Consider the following 16,318-nt stretch of genomic DNA (forward strand, 5'->3'; position numbering starts at 1 on the left):
TCGTCTGCGAACGCGCAGTTTCTAGTCATTGGTGGAAAGTGCACCTCAGCTGCCTGTCCATTCATATTCGGCCTGTAAGTCAGCAAGATCAGCCCTCCATCCTTCCAGACATCTTCTAATTTGGAAATCCCAAGTAGATCCCACTTCCTACAGCCTTCCGTCTTCTGCAAATCCTCCAAAAGGTCAGAGTCCCACAGAGGAGTCTCCAGTGTCAGTTTACCCTGCCATCCCACTGTCCTAGTTGCCCATTTCCAAGCCCTCACTGCCACCGCTGTCAGGGCAGGGGGATGCTGCCCCCTCACTCAATATAATCTCTGGGTGTTGCACTCCGGTTCCATTGCCCTCCTATCTGCCAAGAGTGAGGGTCCCTGTTGCACCAAGAAGGCCCCGGCATTTATCATCATCAACTGCATGGCTCAGTGCTAAAAACAGAGATTTGGAAGGGAAATTCTCCCCTCTGCGGGGTGCTTTATCCCACTGGCTTCACAATCAAAGGTGAGACAAAGAACCCTAATGCATTCCTGTTTACATCTTTGAAGTGCACGGTTAAGACAGCTCAAAAGGCCAGCGTATGTACTTAATAGTTTTAAATAGCGCTCAGTCACTGAAAAAGTATACTTTACATTTAAACAATAAACACTGAAACAAAAAATGTGATGGGAGAGTAGTGAGAAAGGCGTGCCAAAATTTGGCACGAGCGGAAGAAATTCTTGGTTATTTAATGGTGAAGGGATTTTTGTTATAGTGTCTTGATAGTAAGCAATTCTATTAATAGTGGACAGACAATCAGGTTCGTTTTCGATGATGGACATTGAGAACAGTCGTTCAACCAAATGCATAGTCTAGAGTAAGTGCCTTAGGGATGGTGAATGCTGATGATGACTGCTGGGCATTCTGCTTTGATCTCAAAATATTGCTTTCCATGTTCTATCACATACCACATTGCGTATAATTGGTGAATTCCACCTTCCTCACCTACCCAGAAAGCCAACGCAGGAGATATTAAGGTCATCACCTTTGTGAGTGATCTCTTCTTATAGATGATGGAAATAATTTGATTAGGGTCAAAATAAATAAGAGTGCATCATCATCAACTGGAACTTTTATGAAACAAGAAAAAAAAAATCACATTTAAGACATTTACGGCAGAACCACTTCTTCAGAAAGGGTTCTACATGTCCCTTACGGGAAGCCCCATCTGAACCCTCGTGCCCGGTGTCCGAGACTGCGGCTATGGTTATGCTCAAGAAAACTTCCTCTAGTACCAATTGATGAACCAGGAGCCAAGAGCCAGAGGAGTCTGCATGGAGGCCCACCCCGGTGCTCTTCGATAACACCAAGGGCAGTGCTACATCTGCCTGTATGATCCTGCCCTGCCATGGGGCTCTTGTAACACTAACAAGTGGGTCCCACAAGCATCTACAGGGGAGTACTACCCTGGTCCTCACCAGCTATACCTGGGCAGGGCCCCTACATGTTGGGAAGAAATCCTCTGCCCTAGCGTTATTCAGCGAGGCCTCTGGCCAAGTTTTGAAGTATTCACATGGAAGCGCCACTCTGGTGTTTCTAGATGACACACGGGGTGAAGCAGTTGTCGTATGAAAATTGATGATAACTTGGATGAGGAACAGTTATGTTTGTACTGAAGTCCTGCAGTGGTTATAATCAATTAAACGTATGTTTGGCTGCTCTGTTGCTCATTGATCATGCATGTGTCAAGTCCTTCACATGTCAGCGGGGTGGTCACTGCTGGTTCAAATCAATGATATCCTTAGTAGGGCCTACTTTTTTGCTTACAAGAGACAGCAGGTTCAACTTACTTCTATATGAAAGTATTTAGATAATATTTCAGTTCACATCCGGCAGCATCTCTTGATGCTATTGTATTCTTTTTTGCCATCAGCCTGAGAACACTGCCTCTATAATGTTTTTACTGCAAAATAATTCCTTGATGATGCTTCAAGAAATGTTGGACAGTAGCTTTATTCTTTATAGTTCAAGTTTCCAGAATGTTCCACAATATCTGAGTTTTCTTACTGATTTCCTTATAGGAGCCAAGCCAGTAACTGAACTCTCACTGGACATCCAATGGAGCCCGAAGCAGACGTCGCGCAGCATGTGCCCCGCACGGAGTCTGTCTGTGTGGAAAAGCAGGCAGGGGCCCATCCTACCCGAGCAAGCCTTTCCATCATGCAGAAAAAGGGAGGACGTCTACTGTCGGTCTTGGTGGCCGTCAACATGCTGTTGATTGGATGTGCTCTGGTCAGCAGCGGGGGCTTGCCACACGTGGAAATTCGGGAAAATGAAGTCCTATTTCTCTTGACTGTTCTCATGGCGCTGGCCGTCATCTGTATGCTCATCCTCCTATACTACACCTTCAAGAACCCTGAAGACATCTTGTACAAGGATTCCCATGCAGGCCCCATCTGGCTCAGAGGTAGGTGGTGCTACTCTGTCTTTACTCATTTCGAACGCTGAGCATCTGTCACGTATTTATTACCAGTGTTGACGGCTTTCGATTCAGAATTATCAACATTCATCTTTTAAAGTTAACACGCACCACCAGACCTATTGGCCGCTAAGTCATACGTGGACTTCCATTCTGAACCTAAGCCATTGCTCGTCATTCTTAGTGTACTACTGTCTCAGCGTTGCTAGGTGTAGTGCAAGCAGGTGATGCTTCCACAGGCAGTAGTCTCTTTACTAAAGCTGATCAGTCCTACCATCCTTAATTCTGTGTAACAATCAACATGTTGTGGCTCATTTATCACTTTGTGTGTTTTGCTCCAATATATTTGCATTTACAGGCATTTAGAAAGCTGGTGCTTATACATGCCTTCTATTACTTGGCATCTGGAGCTCAAGTGAGCATTTGCAGGGGGAATAGGCATATCAGATCCATAACACTTTGTAGGACACTGTTAACGCGGGATTTCTGGTTTCTAGTTACCTTACCAGATCCCAAATCAGGTCGACTAGATCGTTGGTACCTGTCATTGAGTAAAAGGCAATCTACTACTAGGTCAATCAATTAAGAACTTACACCACTCTAAATGACCACTGACCAATGATAAAGTTCAAAGATTTAATATAAAGTCAAAGATAACTGAAGATACAAACTTCTCAAGATGAGATTTAAAAGGTATACTGGTATCACTATAAACATAAATTCTTTGAATAATCTGAGTCTACAAAACAGAATAATAAGTACAAGTTCGAAAATCATCAGGGTTGCAAGAATGGATACAAGTTGCAACTTAAGAGTCATTACAGAAAAGAAAATTCAGGTTAGTCTGTCCCTACACTAGACTAAGTGACATCCCTACTTAACAAGATCTTTACCCAAAAAGGTGACAGCCGTGGTGTCTTCCTATGAAGATCACGCACTTCTCTTTGTCTCTTCTGTAAAGCGGTCTCTTGTGATCAGCCTATCTGCCTACCCAACCGCTCTCTTAGGCTTCCAAAATCATCTGCTCTGCTCTCCTCCCGGGTCGCTTTCCCTAATACAAAATCACAATTTCGGTTGGAACGCCCCTCGGGATGCCCCTCACGTGGTGCAGTCTTGAGCAGCAAACTCCATGATGGTACTCTTCAAGACCCTCGTTAAAGTTGACCTTGGTTCCCAGGCTTCTTCTCCAGCGCGCTGGTACCCCTGAAATTCCTGGAAACTCCTACAGGCCTGCGCCAAGCGCCACTGAACAAAGCCCCATTCATTTCAACTGATTAAGACCCCTCGCACCTGCATACAGGCCGTCCTACAGTGGGCCTCAAATTCCAGACTCCACCATATCTATAGGTCATAAAACATATGTAGAGCTCTGTACTTGGCGCCTCTCGACTTCTTCTCTAACGAGCACATTGCAGATCAAAGAAACAACATTATCTGTTCGGGCCTACTTGATTTACATGAAGCGGGTCCCTGCACTCTGAAAACATTTAACTTGATTTAAACAGTATTCTTAACTAACATACGTTTCTAAAATGCAACACATCTATAAAGCATATATTTCAATACTAAATTCGATAATACATTTTGGAAGAACCATGTTAATCCCACCTCACATTATTTTAGCAGCACTTTTATATTTACTTGTGAATTGCCATGAGGCCTACACAATTTAACTGGTTTGCAAGATTTCACTTAACTCTTACATGATCACTTAACATGAGAACGTGAGGTTTTCATATTCATTCCAACATTTCTACATTAGTCTTCACATTGCTATGATTATTGTTACCCTACTTGAACACCCTATACATTTCACTACTGGGTATAAGACACTCTTGTGCAAAGTATATTTAAACTAACTACGTGCTTGTAAATATGGTGCACTTATACATTTTTCAGATTTGTGCTCTCTCAGTCCCCCCTTTGATGACTTTCAGGAGTCATCACCATCAAAACACCATCTCTAAAATGTAGGACCCTTTAAAGTGAAGTCATGGCAGTACCACTTCGTTTCATTGTCTCCAATGCCTTCAGACTCTTATATTGTGTATCTTGCATCGCTGTCAACCTTCTCTCCTGTTCTCTCATAGATCTCTGCAACCTGTTTGCTTTATACCATTGATACAAACGCACCAATCCCCACAAAGTGATTACACAAATCACAATTATGATGATGGGTTTCAGTATGTACCAAACGATACCCTTTCCTAGGTTGGCAAACCAACCTCCAACTTTACCCATTCCATGACCTACTTTTTCCCACACGTTTACTTTTGTCAGATCCTCAATTTCGTGGTTAATTGCAGTGATGTTTCGTATGTATTTTTCTAAAGGTTTTGAATTGTCCGGAATGTAAGTGCAGCATTCCTGGACCTTCAAAGCCTTACAAACTCCTCCCTCTTTGGCTAACAGAACGTCTAGAGCAAGTCGGTTCTGAAGAACCATTGCCCTTATCGATTGCATCTCACCCTCCACCAGCATTAATGATCTAGCAGTACTGGCAGATAGCCTATCTACAACGGTAGCCAATCTCCTAAACTTGATGTCATTCAATATCAATCCGAGAAAGGGGAATATCACACCAAATACATCCCCAACCACTTCTTCAGCGCCTAGATCTCTTTTCCCTCTAGCTTGTTTTCCTCTCTTTGTTGTCTCTAAATTCTCGGCATGGTATATTTTGGGAAAAACAATTGCTAAATAGCATGATCCGTACCAATTATCTGGTAATTTCACATAAGCATTTCTTCCACATACAAAATATACATTTGGTATTGCTTGCATTTCTTTCAAGAAATCCTTGGAGTAATACTCCAATTGGAAAGCATGTTCACAACTGACTTCTCCTACAAACAAATTCTCATAATAGGAGTGACTTCTATGAATACATAGTTTCCCCCTTTTCTCTTTATCTAAGGCAATTGGACCCTTGCTACCCTTCCTTTGGTGTTCCCTTTCTTCCTTGGTCCAATCTGTTTCCCATTGTCCTGAAGCTTTTTGAATCTTTTGCCTTCTGTATCTAGTATCCACCTGCCCTATAAACTTTTTCTCAATCTCTGACACGTGACAAGTCAAATTGTTTCTTCGGGCATGTCATGTATCTAGAGTTTTCCATGGAATGAAAAATTTCTGTAACCTGTCTTCGCTCTTGTAATAGTCCCATGTATTCAGATGCTTGTAATTTGGGACCTCAGGTAACACCGAGTCAAAATTCGAGAAGTAATACTCGAACCCATCTCGTCCATAAAATATGCTCAACAGCAAACTACATGTTATTCCATATGTCAATGGAAGATGATGGTATCTGATACCCTCATCCACAGAAGCAGGTAATTGCATACAAACGTAGCAATTCTTCGCCTCCATGACATCAATGTATTTGTAAAGTAATTTGGCATAAGCATTTGACCTAAAGTTCCCTTGTGATTCATCTGTATGTAACCTTTTAATTTCCGCATCTAACAAAGCTTTGTCTTTATCATTGATGTTTCCCTTATGATTAACAGTAATTGTTCTCTGTGTTGACACTCCCTTGACTTCCTTGACTGCATTTGCATCTCTCTCGTGTCCCACTATGTATGAGACAGTAACCACTAAAACTATAAGAGAAATCACCACCCCTAAAAGTGTGCCAACTATGCATTTTGCCCTGCGGTTCGGGTTGCCAGCCTCCATGATCTCAAACAAGGTAGTTTTGGCGTTCTTCTATCTCCAACGTCTCCTTCTCTCTGAACAAAGTCTCTCTTTTGAACAATGTCTCTCTTTTGAACAATGTCTCTCTTTTGAACACCTGGAAGCTGACAATTTACTCCGCAAAACAGTTCTAGAGTCCTGTAGAAATAGGCAACCCTAGCCCTTCTCCATCCTCTAAAAGGAACCACAGTTTAGACCTAGCCATATGCAACTCAGCCTTGAACCTGTGCCTCATGGGAATAGTCCAGCCCGAACTGCCAAGCCAGGTCCTCCATGGACCGGAAACAAGCATCCTGGTCCGGTTTCGGGCATTCAGCCCTCATCAGCCAGGATAGCTTGATTCTAGTGGCACTGGGTGAATGTATGACATTTTTCTGCATTCGGTCCATCAATTGTTGTTTTTGCATTTATCGTCCTGAGCCATAGCAGGTGCAAATCTCAAAAACTCTTAAACATGTGTGACGAAGCTCCCAGAGAAGGAGGCCTGAACACAGGTGATCAGGACAATTTCTCTCAATTGGAAGCAAGTGGCTCCTGGCTTATCGACTTAGTGACGTAGCACGTAGGCCCGTTTACTCCTTGATATAGGTGTTCTTCTGGTGGCCATACTTGTTCGGTCTTCTGAAAAGTGCGCAGCCTTTATCTTAACACCGACCTCTCTCTTTCACACACGTGCACCTGCACAGCCCTCTCTTTCCTCACAGGCCGCCTATAAAGCCAGCACCTGTCACACCTCACGACGCAAAAACATGCTACAGTTTCACTAATATGAGCAAAAACATGAATCGACCCTCTCCTCTAATATTCTATACCCCGACTATAATTACTCCATCATTCATACCCAATTCAAATCTGCATTTATTTCCACTGTAGTAAACCCCTAGATTGAATGTACCGTGGGGTAAGAGAGCAGGCGCAGTGGGCGCGACTGGGAGAGGCATTTAGGCTTTTAAGCAGCACAACTGCATATAATAAGCACGCTAGACTAGGGTTTAATTGATGCTGATGTGCTTCTGTTTTATTACAAGATTGCCACAGATGCTTTACTAGCCTGTACATTAAGAGTCTCTCTCTGTGACCAGCTCTGCCAGCGTCTATCTTACACATGCTGCACGTGTTTGTGTCCCTCTATATAGGTCTATGGTTTTCTGTACGTTTACGACCCTTGTGCAGGTATCTTTGAGCTTTCTGCGTGTCTTTGTACTCTTCCAGCAGTCTCTAGGTCCTTCTCTGCATCTCTCATTGGCTCCATGGAGGACTCTATGGCTCTTCCTGCATCTCGGTAACCTCCCAAAAGGACTCTATGCCCTTTCTGTTGTTCTCTGTCCCCGCCCAGCAGGATTCTCTGGGCACTGCAGCACATCTCCGCGATCCTTTATTTAGATCTGTATGCTCCTCTTTGCAGGACTCTATGGCCATTCTATCAGGTTTCTACCTCTTTCTACATGTCTCTGTGAACTCCTTTCAAGCCTCTCTGACCCTCGTTGCAGTGATCTTACTTACCCTCACTGCAGGTCTCCCCACCTGCCATTGTCTGTGATACACTGCATGTACCTCTGGTGCTCATGTCCATATTTTTTTGTGTTTTGTGTACAGGTGGCCTAGTCTTCTTCGGGGTGTTCATTTTGTTGCAGGATGTGTTTAAAATTGGATATTCTTTGCCTCTCCATCTCTGTGAATCACCAATCAAAATCATCTACCCCGTGATGCAGGCCATCTTTGTGATCGTCCAGGTGAGTGCAGTACCATTACAGTTGCTTTTGGTTGTCTTCAAGTGTGAGCAGGTTCAATGTTCCTCCCAGGTAGCCTGCTATTACCTAAGGTGGCTCCCCTCATCCGAACAACTATAATTGCAAACATCATTTTTGCAGTAAATGTACCTGCACAGGTGGGGTGGCAACATATTAGGAAGGAATGTGAATGCGTGCAAAACTAAAACTTTTTGGAATCTCCGTATCTTTCCAATTCTCACACCACACCTCAGAGGACACCCTGCTTCCCACCAATATCCTTTAATATAGAATGCAACTATTCTCCCACACTTGCTGACAAAAGAGGTCTACAAAGAACCAAGAAGCGTTTTAGTGTGGCCAAGCTTTTCTGCCATTCAGACCCTGTACCAACCCCTGCTTTAGTTGCTATAGCCAGTTGTGGGCTCGCATTTTCACAACAAGAACTGGCAATTCAAATAGGTCTGACTTATGAATGAAACTGTTTTTGTGTCATTGATGGGTTTAAGTGCTCAAACATTCTTCATACATTCACCGTGTCACTAATCTTTGAGCTCATTCATCCATCCACTGAATGATTCCTGTATGCTGTCGCTAACACAACTGCAAAATATCACAAACTGAACAAGATAAGACAGCAGGTGCCACTCTTGCAGAGGTATTTTAAATAGTCTGTCATTGTTTCAATGTTATAGCATGACCACCACATCTTGAACCAATGTGCTGGCCATCTTGGAATGGTAAAGCAATGATACACTTTAGAAAACAGCATTCCATAATGGTCTCTTGCTTTGGAGGAAGTGGCCAAGTGGGATGTGGAGCATGTTGCAGATAAAGTAGAGCGACAGCAAACGAACTGTTGCACTGCCTAGAGAACTGCAGTATCCTGTTAAGGAACAATAACATAAAAAGAGGAGAAACAAATACATGAAAAAAGAAAGAAAAGGACTGGCATATCTGCTCTGACATTGAAGTGTCCTCATATCAGGAGGATGTATACATGTGATCGGAAAATGCTGTTATTCACAGGCCAAGAGAAGCAATGACTGATGTGGACTGAAACATTACTCCATGCAGTATGCTGTTATGGCATGAAGCAGAGTGTAAATGACACTCATACCGATTAAAGGCAGAACAAAGCTGACCCAGCGGCCCTCTATGTGTCTATATGTAGGATATATATATATATATATATATATATATATATATATATATATATATATATATATATATATATATATATATATATATATATATATACACATGAATGTATGCATAATTTAAATACTTTTTATTGCAAAAGCATGGCAGACAGCTAAGGAGAGATTGTAGCAAGAATTATTACTGTGCAAATCTTCTCCCTCCACGGTTTATTATAGGTGGTAACCAGCACCAAAATCCATCCCTACAAAGTTAATCTGTTACATTTTAATATTTACATATGTAATAAAATATCAATCTATAGGCTTTAATACAGAGAAGTAACAATCCACCCATAAATGCCAATTGACTTTAACATATTCACAATCAATATGTCAGGCCTACCACATTTATCATAACTTTTCATAATAAACAAGTCAGGCATACAGCATCGGATATATCTTTTGCTAATATTGATTTGTCACCATAACCAATCGTTGCAGGGGACATGACAGGATCTTGCTGGTGGCTGGAGGAGTGAAAAGCTCCAAGGACCATACTGCCCTCATTTGCTGTCTCCAGGAGGAGGTGGGGCCCAGTGATTGCAGAGCTCTAAATGTGCCTTCTACTCCTGCTACGTGGGATATGCAAGGATCTCGCTTTTAGTTGGAGGGGTGAAAAATCTTTAAGGATCCTACTGCTCTCGTTTGCTGTCTCCAGAAGAGGCAGTGTCCAGTGATTGCGGTGCTCTAATGGCACCTTCTAGTTCCATTGTGCGGGACGCACCAAGATCTCACTGGTGACTGGAGAGTTGGAAAAACTTTGCTGTCTCCAGGAAGAGTTGGGGTCCAGTGATTGTGGCTCTCTGAAGGCACCTTCTAGTCACGCTGGCCAGGATGTGGGAAAAAAAAGTCTATTTTAAGAGCAAAGCACGTCCAGGCTTTCCATACCTGTATGAGGCTGGGCTGGCCCACCTCTCTTCGCCCTCGGACTGCGACCTCAAGAAGAAGTAAGGTAACACTTCTTTGATTATTAGCAACATACCCCATAATCGAACACGCGGAAAAGGAAGTGCAATTCGCTGCCAGAGGAATCAAAAAACAAGAAGGGCCTTACATATAAATCAATAAAAAATTATCTGACTTCCATGATGGGGGCTATTGACAAGGAAACTGGATTTGCGGAGCCGAGACTAGATGTTGATCTGCACTAGTTAAACCACAAGAAAGGAGAACAACTACATAACCTAATCAGTTTCTTAACCATTCTAATCTGATCACCAGGCAACTGCTTAATGTTTAAAAAGGACCCCCACTCACACAAAATGTGTGTATCATGCTTCATCATTGGGTCCTCTACCGTTATGCCTAATGCTCCCGAATGGCCTCACCCCAACCCTTAGCCAATAGGCAGGGGAGCTCTTACTCTTTTTTTTGTTAGGGATGCTATGAAGGAATTTAAATTACCCTCTGATCCCCTCTATGTTCGCATATTCCTTAGGGCCTCAGGACTAAAATAACAACAACAAATTACGTGTTTGGAGATACTTATTACCCTGCACGTCTGTTTAGGTCAACATGTTTCAGCCAGTTCTTTCTCTGCCTTTTGGGTCACCAGGCTTTCCTCAAGGCCAAGATGAACCCTTACTCCATCCAACCTTATTTGTGTGCCCCTACTTTTCTAATCCACATTCACTTTTCACACGGCACACTCATACTTACAAACCAACTTTTCGGTTGTTGCTTGCCCCTTTGCTGATCACTTGGAAATTACCCAGAGTGTCCACCTAAAAAAATTAAGATTTGCAGACATCTTGTTAACTGTTGTTGGTACAATTGCAAGTAAACCAGATATCATGCATGGCATGCATTTTACGTGCTATATCAACTTGATGTATCATAGTCATGCTAGACCATTGCATTTCCAATTATTGCCAACTCCAAAGTGATAGTTATCTGTTTTCGATAATATACCTCCGTATAATCATGTGAACAGCACATAAGATTATACTTCCAGCTCAAATGTGCCTAATCAGCCTAGGGTAACCAGAAGTCCCGGCTTTCCCCGGACAGTCCCGGTTTTCGGTGGACTGTCTCCGTGTACCGACACATTTCTTTATATTGAATAAATGTCCCCCTTTTTGTGACAAAGGCCTGGTAATTGGAATGAGAATTTGAAGGTATGCTCTCCTTACACGGGGGCTTTAGAAGAGTGAAAAAAATAAGTCATTTATTCTGTTTCCATCAGCATCACAGGAGGAGTTCCAGCAGTATTCTTTCAGCAGAGGTGCGACAGGGTGGAGAGAAGGGCAGGGTTCATAGGGTGGAGGTCCTGCCATAGATATTGTTTAGTAAATGTAGCCTTGTAAGCGTGTGTGTAGATATGTTTAAAAGCCTACTATATATATATTTGTATTTTTTTTAAGGCTACGCAAAAACCGAACAGGCCAGATATAGAAGACTAAAGGCTTTAGTCCTACTTTTATTTCTGGCGGTGCCATTTTTTGATTCTTAAAATCCGGTCACCCTAACTCTTCCCCTCTTATTCATACGTCACATTCATATCCTCAGGTGTTTCGGTGGGACGAGTGTTTACAATGAATCTGGGTGTCTTTCCTACTTATTTTATGTCATATCTTTGTATTACTCTGCTGGCCCCTATATGTCTGGCCAGAGGTCCTAGGAAAAGTTACCCCTCTATTCAATCACTATTCTCCAGGATATCTCATCATTCAAACCACAGACGTTGGTGAACGATTTGCATGCCCCTCTCGGTTCCTTTTCAAAGAGGACTCACGTCATGTTCCTTTTTTGGCTTTTCCATGAAAGGTGTTCCCTGACGTTCGATTGGAAATCATCCCTAGTGTGGCCCAGTTCTGTATAATGGCTTGGCATTCTCAGTACTTCTCGGCATCTCGTGTTACTTTTGTGTACCCCTATTCTGAGTTTCACTTTTCTGCTGGTCATACCCACATATCTGAGGCCACATGGACACATTATTGTATACAGCAGATGGCTTGAATTACAGCTGGTATGAATGTTCCATTCTCTTTGCAATACCAAATCCAGGTTTTTGTTGGTCTCGTCAGATGGCATACGGCACAGTTCCCATACGGGAAGTGACCCCTCACCTTTGGTAGGTTCCATAAAATGGACACAGTGGTTTCCTGCTTTTTCTTAGGCTGTGTGTAAACTAAAGCGTCCGTCAGGTTCTTCTCCCTTCTGTGAGCGAAGAGTGGTTTCTTCAATCTTTTAATTTTCCAATGTTCAGAATCTTCTAGTTTCTATATATTATTTTCTTGATCTCGTTTGATGTCACATATGTAGTTGCACATACCAAATGATCAGTTTAAGTCCTTTCAATGGTGGGTTCTAGGAAAACCTCTGTATTACAATTACGTGCCCTCCTCGCAGTTTTCTTTATGATGTTTTGGGGAACTTCCTGACTCAGTATTTCTCCTATATTCTGAAGTCATTCACATTACTGCAATTTCTGCATAGTCGCTACTCTGCTGAAAGCACCTGCCACATGGATGAACAGTTGGATACTGACATAAGTCTTGCCAGGTGATATCAGAGGACGCAGGCTCTTTTTCGACTACAATCTGCAGGGAGAAGAAAGGATATTACTGACTGGTCAACTTATTATAACACAGGGAAACCCTGCTTAAAGTTTGACCCTCCAATTGATATTGTTGCAGCACCCCTTACTTCTTCTACCCCATCCGCAACTGACAGGGATAGGAATGATCTCATTGTACAAGGGGGTGCTGAGGGAGTGAGGAGTAGCCACTCAAAAGATCCAAAGGCTGGTACAAAGAGCTGCTGTAAGAGGCAAGGCAGCTAATCTAGGAAGAGCGTCTCAATGGGCCGGTTAGATCTCGAGGTCAAGCTCTAGGAGCACTGCATTAAATGTTTTGAGAAGCTGGAAGCACTTCTCTAGGTTTCTTTACAGAGGTTTTAGGTAAAATCATAGAAATATGTGACAAATGTAGTTAAAATTACAATAAACTACTGCAGGATGTCAGCAAGGCATGAAAGAGACCCCACGCCGAGCTCCCAAACCCTGAACATTGAGCATTAGCTGCCCAATCTGTTTCTGTTACAGGTCAAGGACCTGTCAGCCTGAACTGTCCAGCTGAATGTAGGAAGCTACATGAAGCCTTGAGGGATAGCACTCAAAACATGCCACCCTGGGACAGAGCAACAGACAGAGCAATAGAATTGCCAGTTACACACCTGGTGCATTTCCTGATATTCCCCATGAATGTTCTCCGTTTGCTACTGTTCTGGAGAGCGTTTCCCAGCTTGCGCTCTCACAGAATGAGGATCATTTGAGTCAAAAATAAAGTAGCACATTGGTTCAAAAAGAACTCAGGGTGGTCATATGATCTTCATGCAGAAATTCTCATTGTTAGAAGGGTACCCTGGGTTGGTAAACAAGCAAAGGGCTTAGCTGGGGATTGTGTGATAAGTGTGTAATAATGAATTCCATCCGCCCTTTACCCACTGATTTTTTAACCAGGTCACATCAAAGGCCAGCCATTAGGGTATATTTATAGTCCCCGTCTTGAGTGTACCGGATCCCACCCTGTCAAGACACCTAATGATCTTGTTCCCGCCCATATTTAGAGCTTGGAAATAAGGCATACGTTTGAGGCCCTTGCCTCAATGGACCATATGTGTTGACTGAGAAACAATGTAAGCTTAATCCCTGAGCCCCAAGGGGGATCACAAGTGGACCGGAGTGAAGACTTTCACTCACAAGCTCTGGTTATTATGCCCTTGGCTACATCATGTTATCCTTGCCCTTCTCCATGCAGCAGTACTAGAGGCATCTGGTGGAATGTGGCAGGCTATCAATATAAATTGTCCAAGTTTGGCTGATTGAATTCTATTAATGATTATGATATCATTTGTTGCTAGGAGACATTGATCACAGACAATTGCTACCTAAAGAAGGTCCTTGGGTTGCCCTTGAAGCCTTTAAATCATTGTGTCAATCTATCTCCTCTATGTTGTGTACAGAATTTCAAGGAGCAAACTGCTGCACGGTGGTTTAATCATGCCTACACTTCTGCCCACAAATACCTTAAATTAGCCCTAATGAAATGCCCACGATCTAAGGTAGAAGTAGCCACCCCAGACAGGCCTACAAGGAAATAATAGCTACCAAGAAAGCTGGAATTAGATGTAAAGATTGAGGAGACCTTGAAGCCGTCAGGCACTTAAAAGACTGCTTAGCATTTTGGAAAGTGGTTCATTCTCCCTTTTTTTCTTACAATTTAAAGGCACAGGTCAAGGCCCTTTGCTCAGTAAAAACCTAAGTAGAGCACTTTTGAAAGCTCTTTGATCCACTTTGTACAGATCCCAGGCTGAATCGCTAGTTTGTGATATAGACGCTGCCCTTTGTTTGACGGAATATATTGACGGCCCGGCCATCATTTATGCAATCACTAGGAACCCCTCTGAAAAAGAACCTGGCCTGGACGGAGTTCCTATAAACGTATTTAAAGAAAACACTGCATTTGGGCCACCATAATCACAAACATGTTAAGGGCTGCAATTGTAGGCCCATTACTACCTTCCAGGCAACTGTTGTCCCAATTTTATCCAGTGTTGGGCATGGTGGAGCAATGCCGCAATTTACACCTCTCTATTAAGAAATATGCCAGGAGAATAAGTGTTCATATGGCCTTCATGGACCTCTCCTGTGCCTTTGACTTGGTGCATCCCTCTAAACTGTGGGATATTTGGAGGGATTGGGCATTGATAATGCACTGATTGACAAACTCAGCCGGTTGCATAGGCATAGTTCAGCAAAAATACATTACGGTGTAAATGGCTATGTCTCCTCTAAAAATTAACTATACTCTAGGGATTTCCCAGGGAAGTGTCATGACTCCTTTTCTATTTCTCATTTACATCAATAATCTAGCAATTTCCGGTGAGAGGCAGGAAAAGATATACCCCAATTGAGTAACTGCCCAATCCCAGAACTTTTATACGTATGGACGAGGTCTTAACTGCAAGAATGGCGAATAGAAATCAATCCGTTTTATATGTTTTGGTACTTTCATGAACAGCTTTGGTTTAAAGGCTAATTCAACTAAATCTTTTGTTATGAAATGTGGACCCCAAAACTAAGCAATTCCACATTGCCAGGGTTGCGGCGACTAAAGTGCAAAACATTATCTACCTGGGTATTCCTTTTGATGCAGCTATTTTTTGGAATTTCCTACTCAATTTAAGGGCTCATCGATTTCAAAGGTCTAATGATTGTATATTTCGCTTTGCATGTAGATTGGGCCTCAAATTAGTGAGGGAGATGTTTTTAGGATTGAATGTGTTGCAATAGGGAACTATGGAACTAGGGGTTGAAGGTACGTAAATGTTGAGTGATTAAAAAAGGTGGAAAATAGTTTTCTATGAAGGCTATTGTCTGTTCCACAATCTTCCTCCCCATAAAATATCACTTTGAGGTTGTAATATAGTATTAAATTAGGTCCCTTATTTTTATGGCTGAGCTTACGGAGGAATCCTGGATCAGTTTGCAAGGCCAATAATTCGTGACTGTTTGGTCTTTGATATGTGTCTGTGATTCCATGGTTAACTTACATTAAACAAATATTCACAACATTTGGGCTCTCTGAATTATACTGCCAGCCATAGTGCATTGGAAACAACTCAAAGAACCTGGTCAGACGTTTGTATCTTAATTTTCGCCACAACATGCGCATGCAAGAGGCACAGAGGCTTCAGCCTAGCAGCCTCGGTCTACGTTTAAATTTGTCTTCAGTCTCCATACTTTATCTTACTGTTATCGCTCATATTCAGCACAGATTTCTTCTTACTCGATTACACATTAACACTACCCACTTCTTGTTGGCATGCCCATTACAGAGGTCCGGGTTTTTTCAAAACTCCCCAAAAGTCCCTGTGATAAGGTGTCGATGCAAAGTAATGTTCACTTTAATTTGTTTTTTATATTTTCACACTCGTTATCTGAAAAACAATTGTCCCACTTCTTTGCGAAGCAAACATTAGATGATACTAACAAGCACTTGTCTTTTTAAAACAGTTAGATTGTCCACGGGTATGTTATGTAGGGCACAGCTACATAAGATGTGCATTGAGCATGAGAAAGGGGCATAGAGTATCTGTCCCACTGTTTGTGTCCTTTAATGTTGTGTATAGGCTTTTTAAATGTATTTATTCGATGAAATGATAGGCCTGTATATACAATTATTTTAAGTAATTAGTGTGAATGAAATGTATCAAATCTAAAGTTTTTAATATTGTATTTA

At 42.3% G+C, this 16,318-nt stretch overlaps 1 protein-coding gene across 1 annotated transcript in view; it reads left to right on the plus strand.

Annotated features, from left to right (window-relative positions):
• LOC144770173 (proton channel OTOP2-like) overlaps positions 1-16,318 on the plus strand; it is a 70,275-nt gene that overhangs the window by 19,140 nt on the left and 34,817 nt on the right. Inside the window, exons 2-3 of the mRNA XM_078654479.1 lie at positions 2,052-2,437; positions 7,739-7,875. Coding sequence (XP_078510605.1) covers positions 2,089-2,437; positions 7,739-7,875 — 486 coding nt within the window. The 5' untranslated portion in view covers positions 2,052-2,088. The remainder of the gene's footprint in view (positions 1-2,051; positions 2,438-7,738; positions 7,876-16,318) is intronic.

The sequence above is a fragment of the Lissotriton helveticus genome, chromosome 7 (assembly GCF_964261635.1).
Source record: "Lissotriton helveticus chromosome 7, aLisHel1.1, whole genome shotgun sequence".
Taxonomy (NCBI): domain Eukaryota; kingdom Metazoa; phylum Chordata; class Amphibia; order Caudata; family Salamandridae; genus Lissotriton; species Lissotriton helveticus.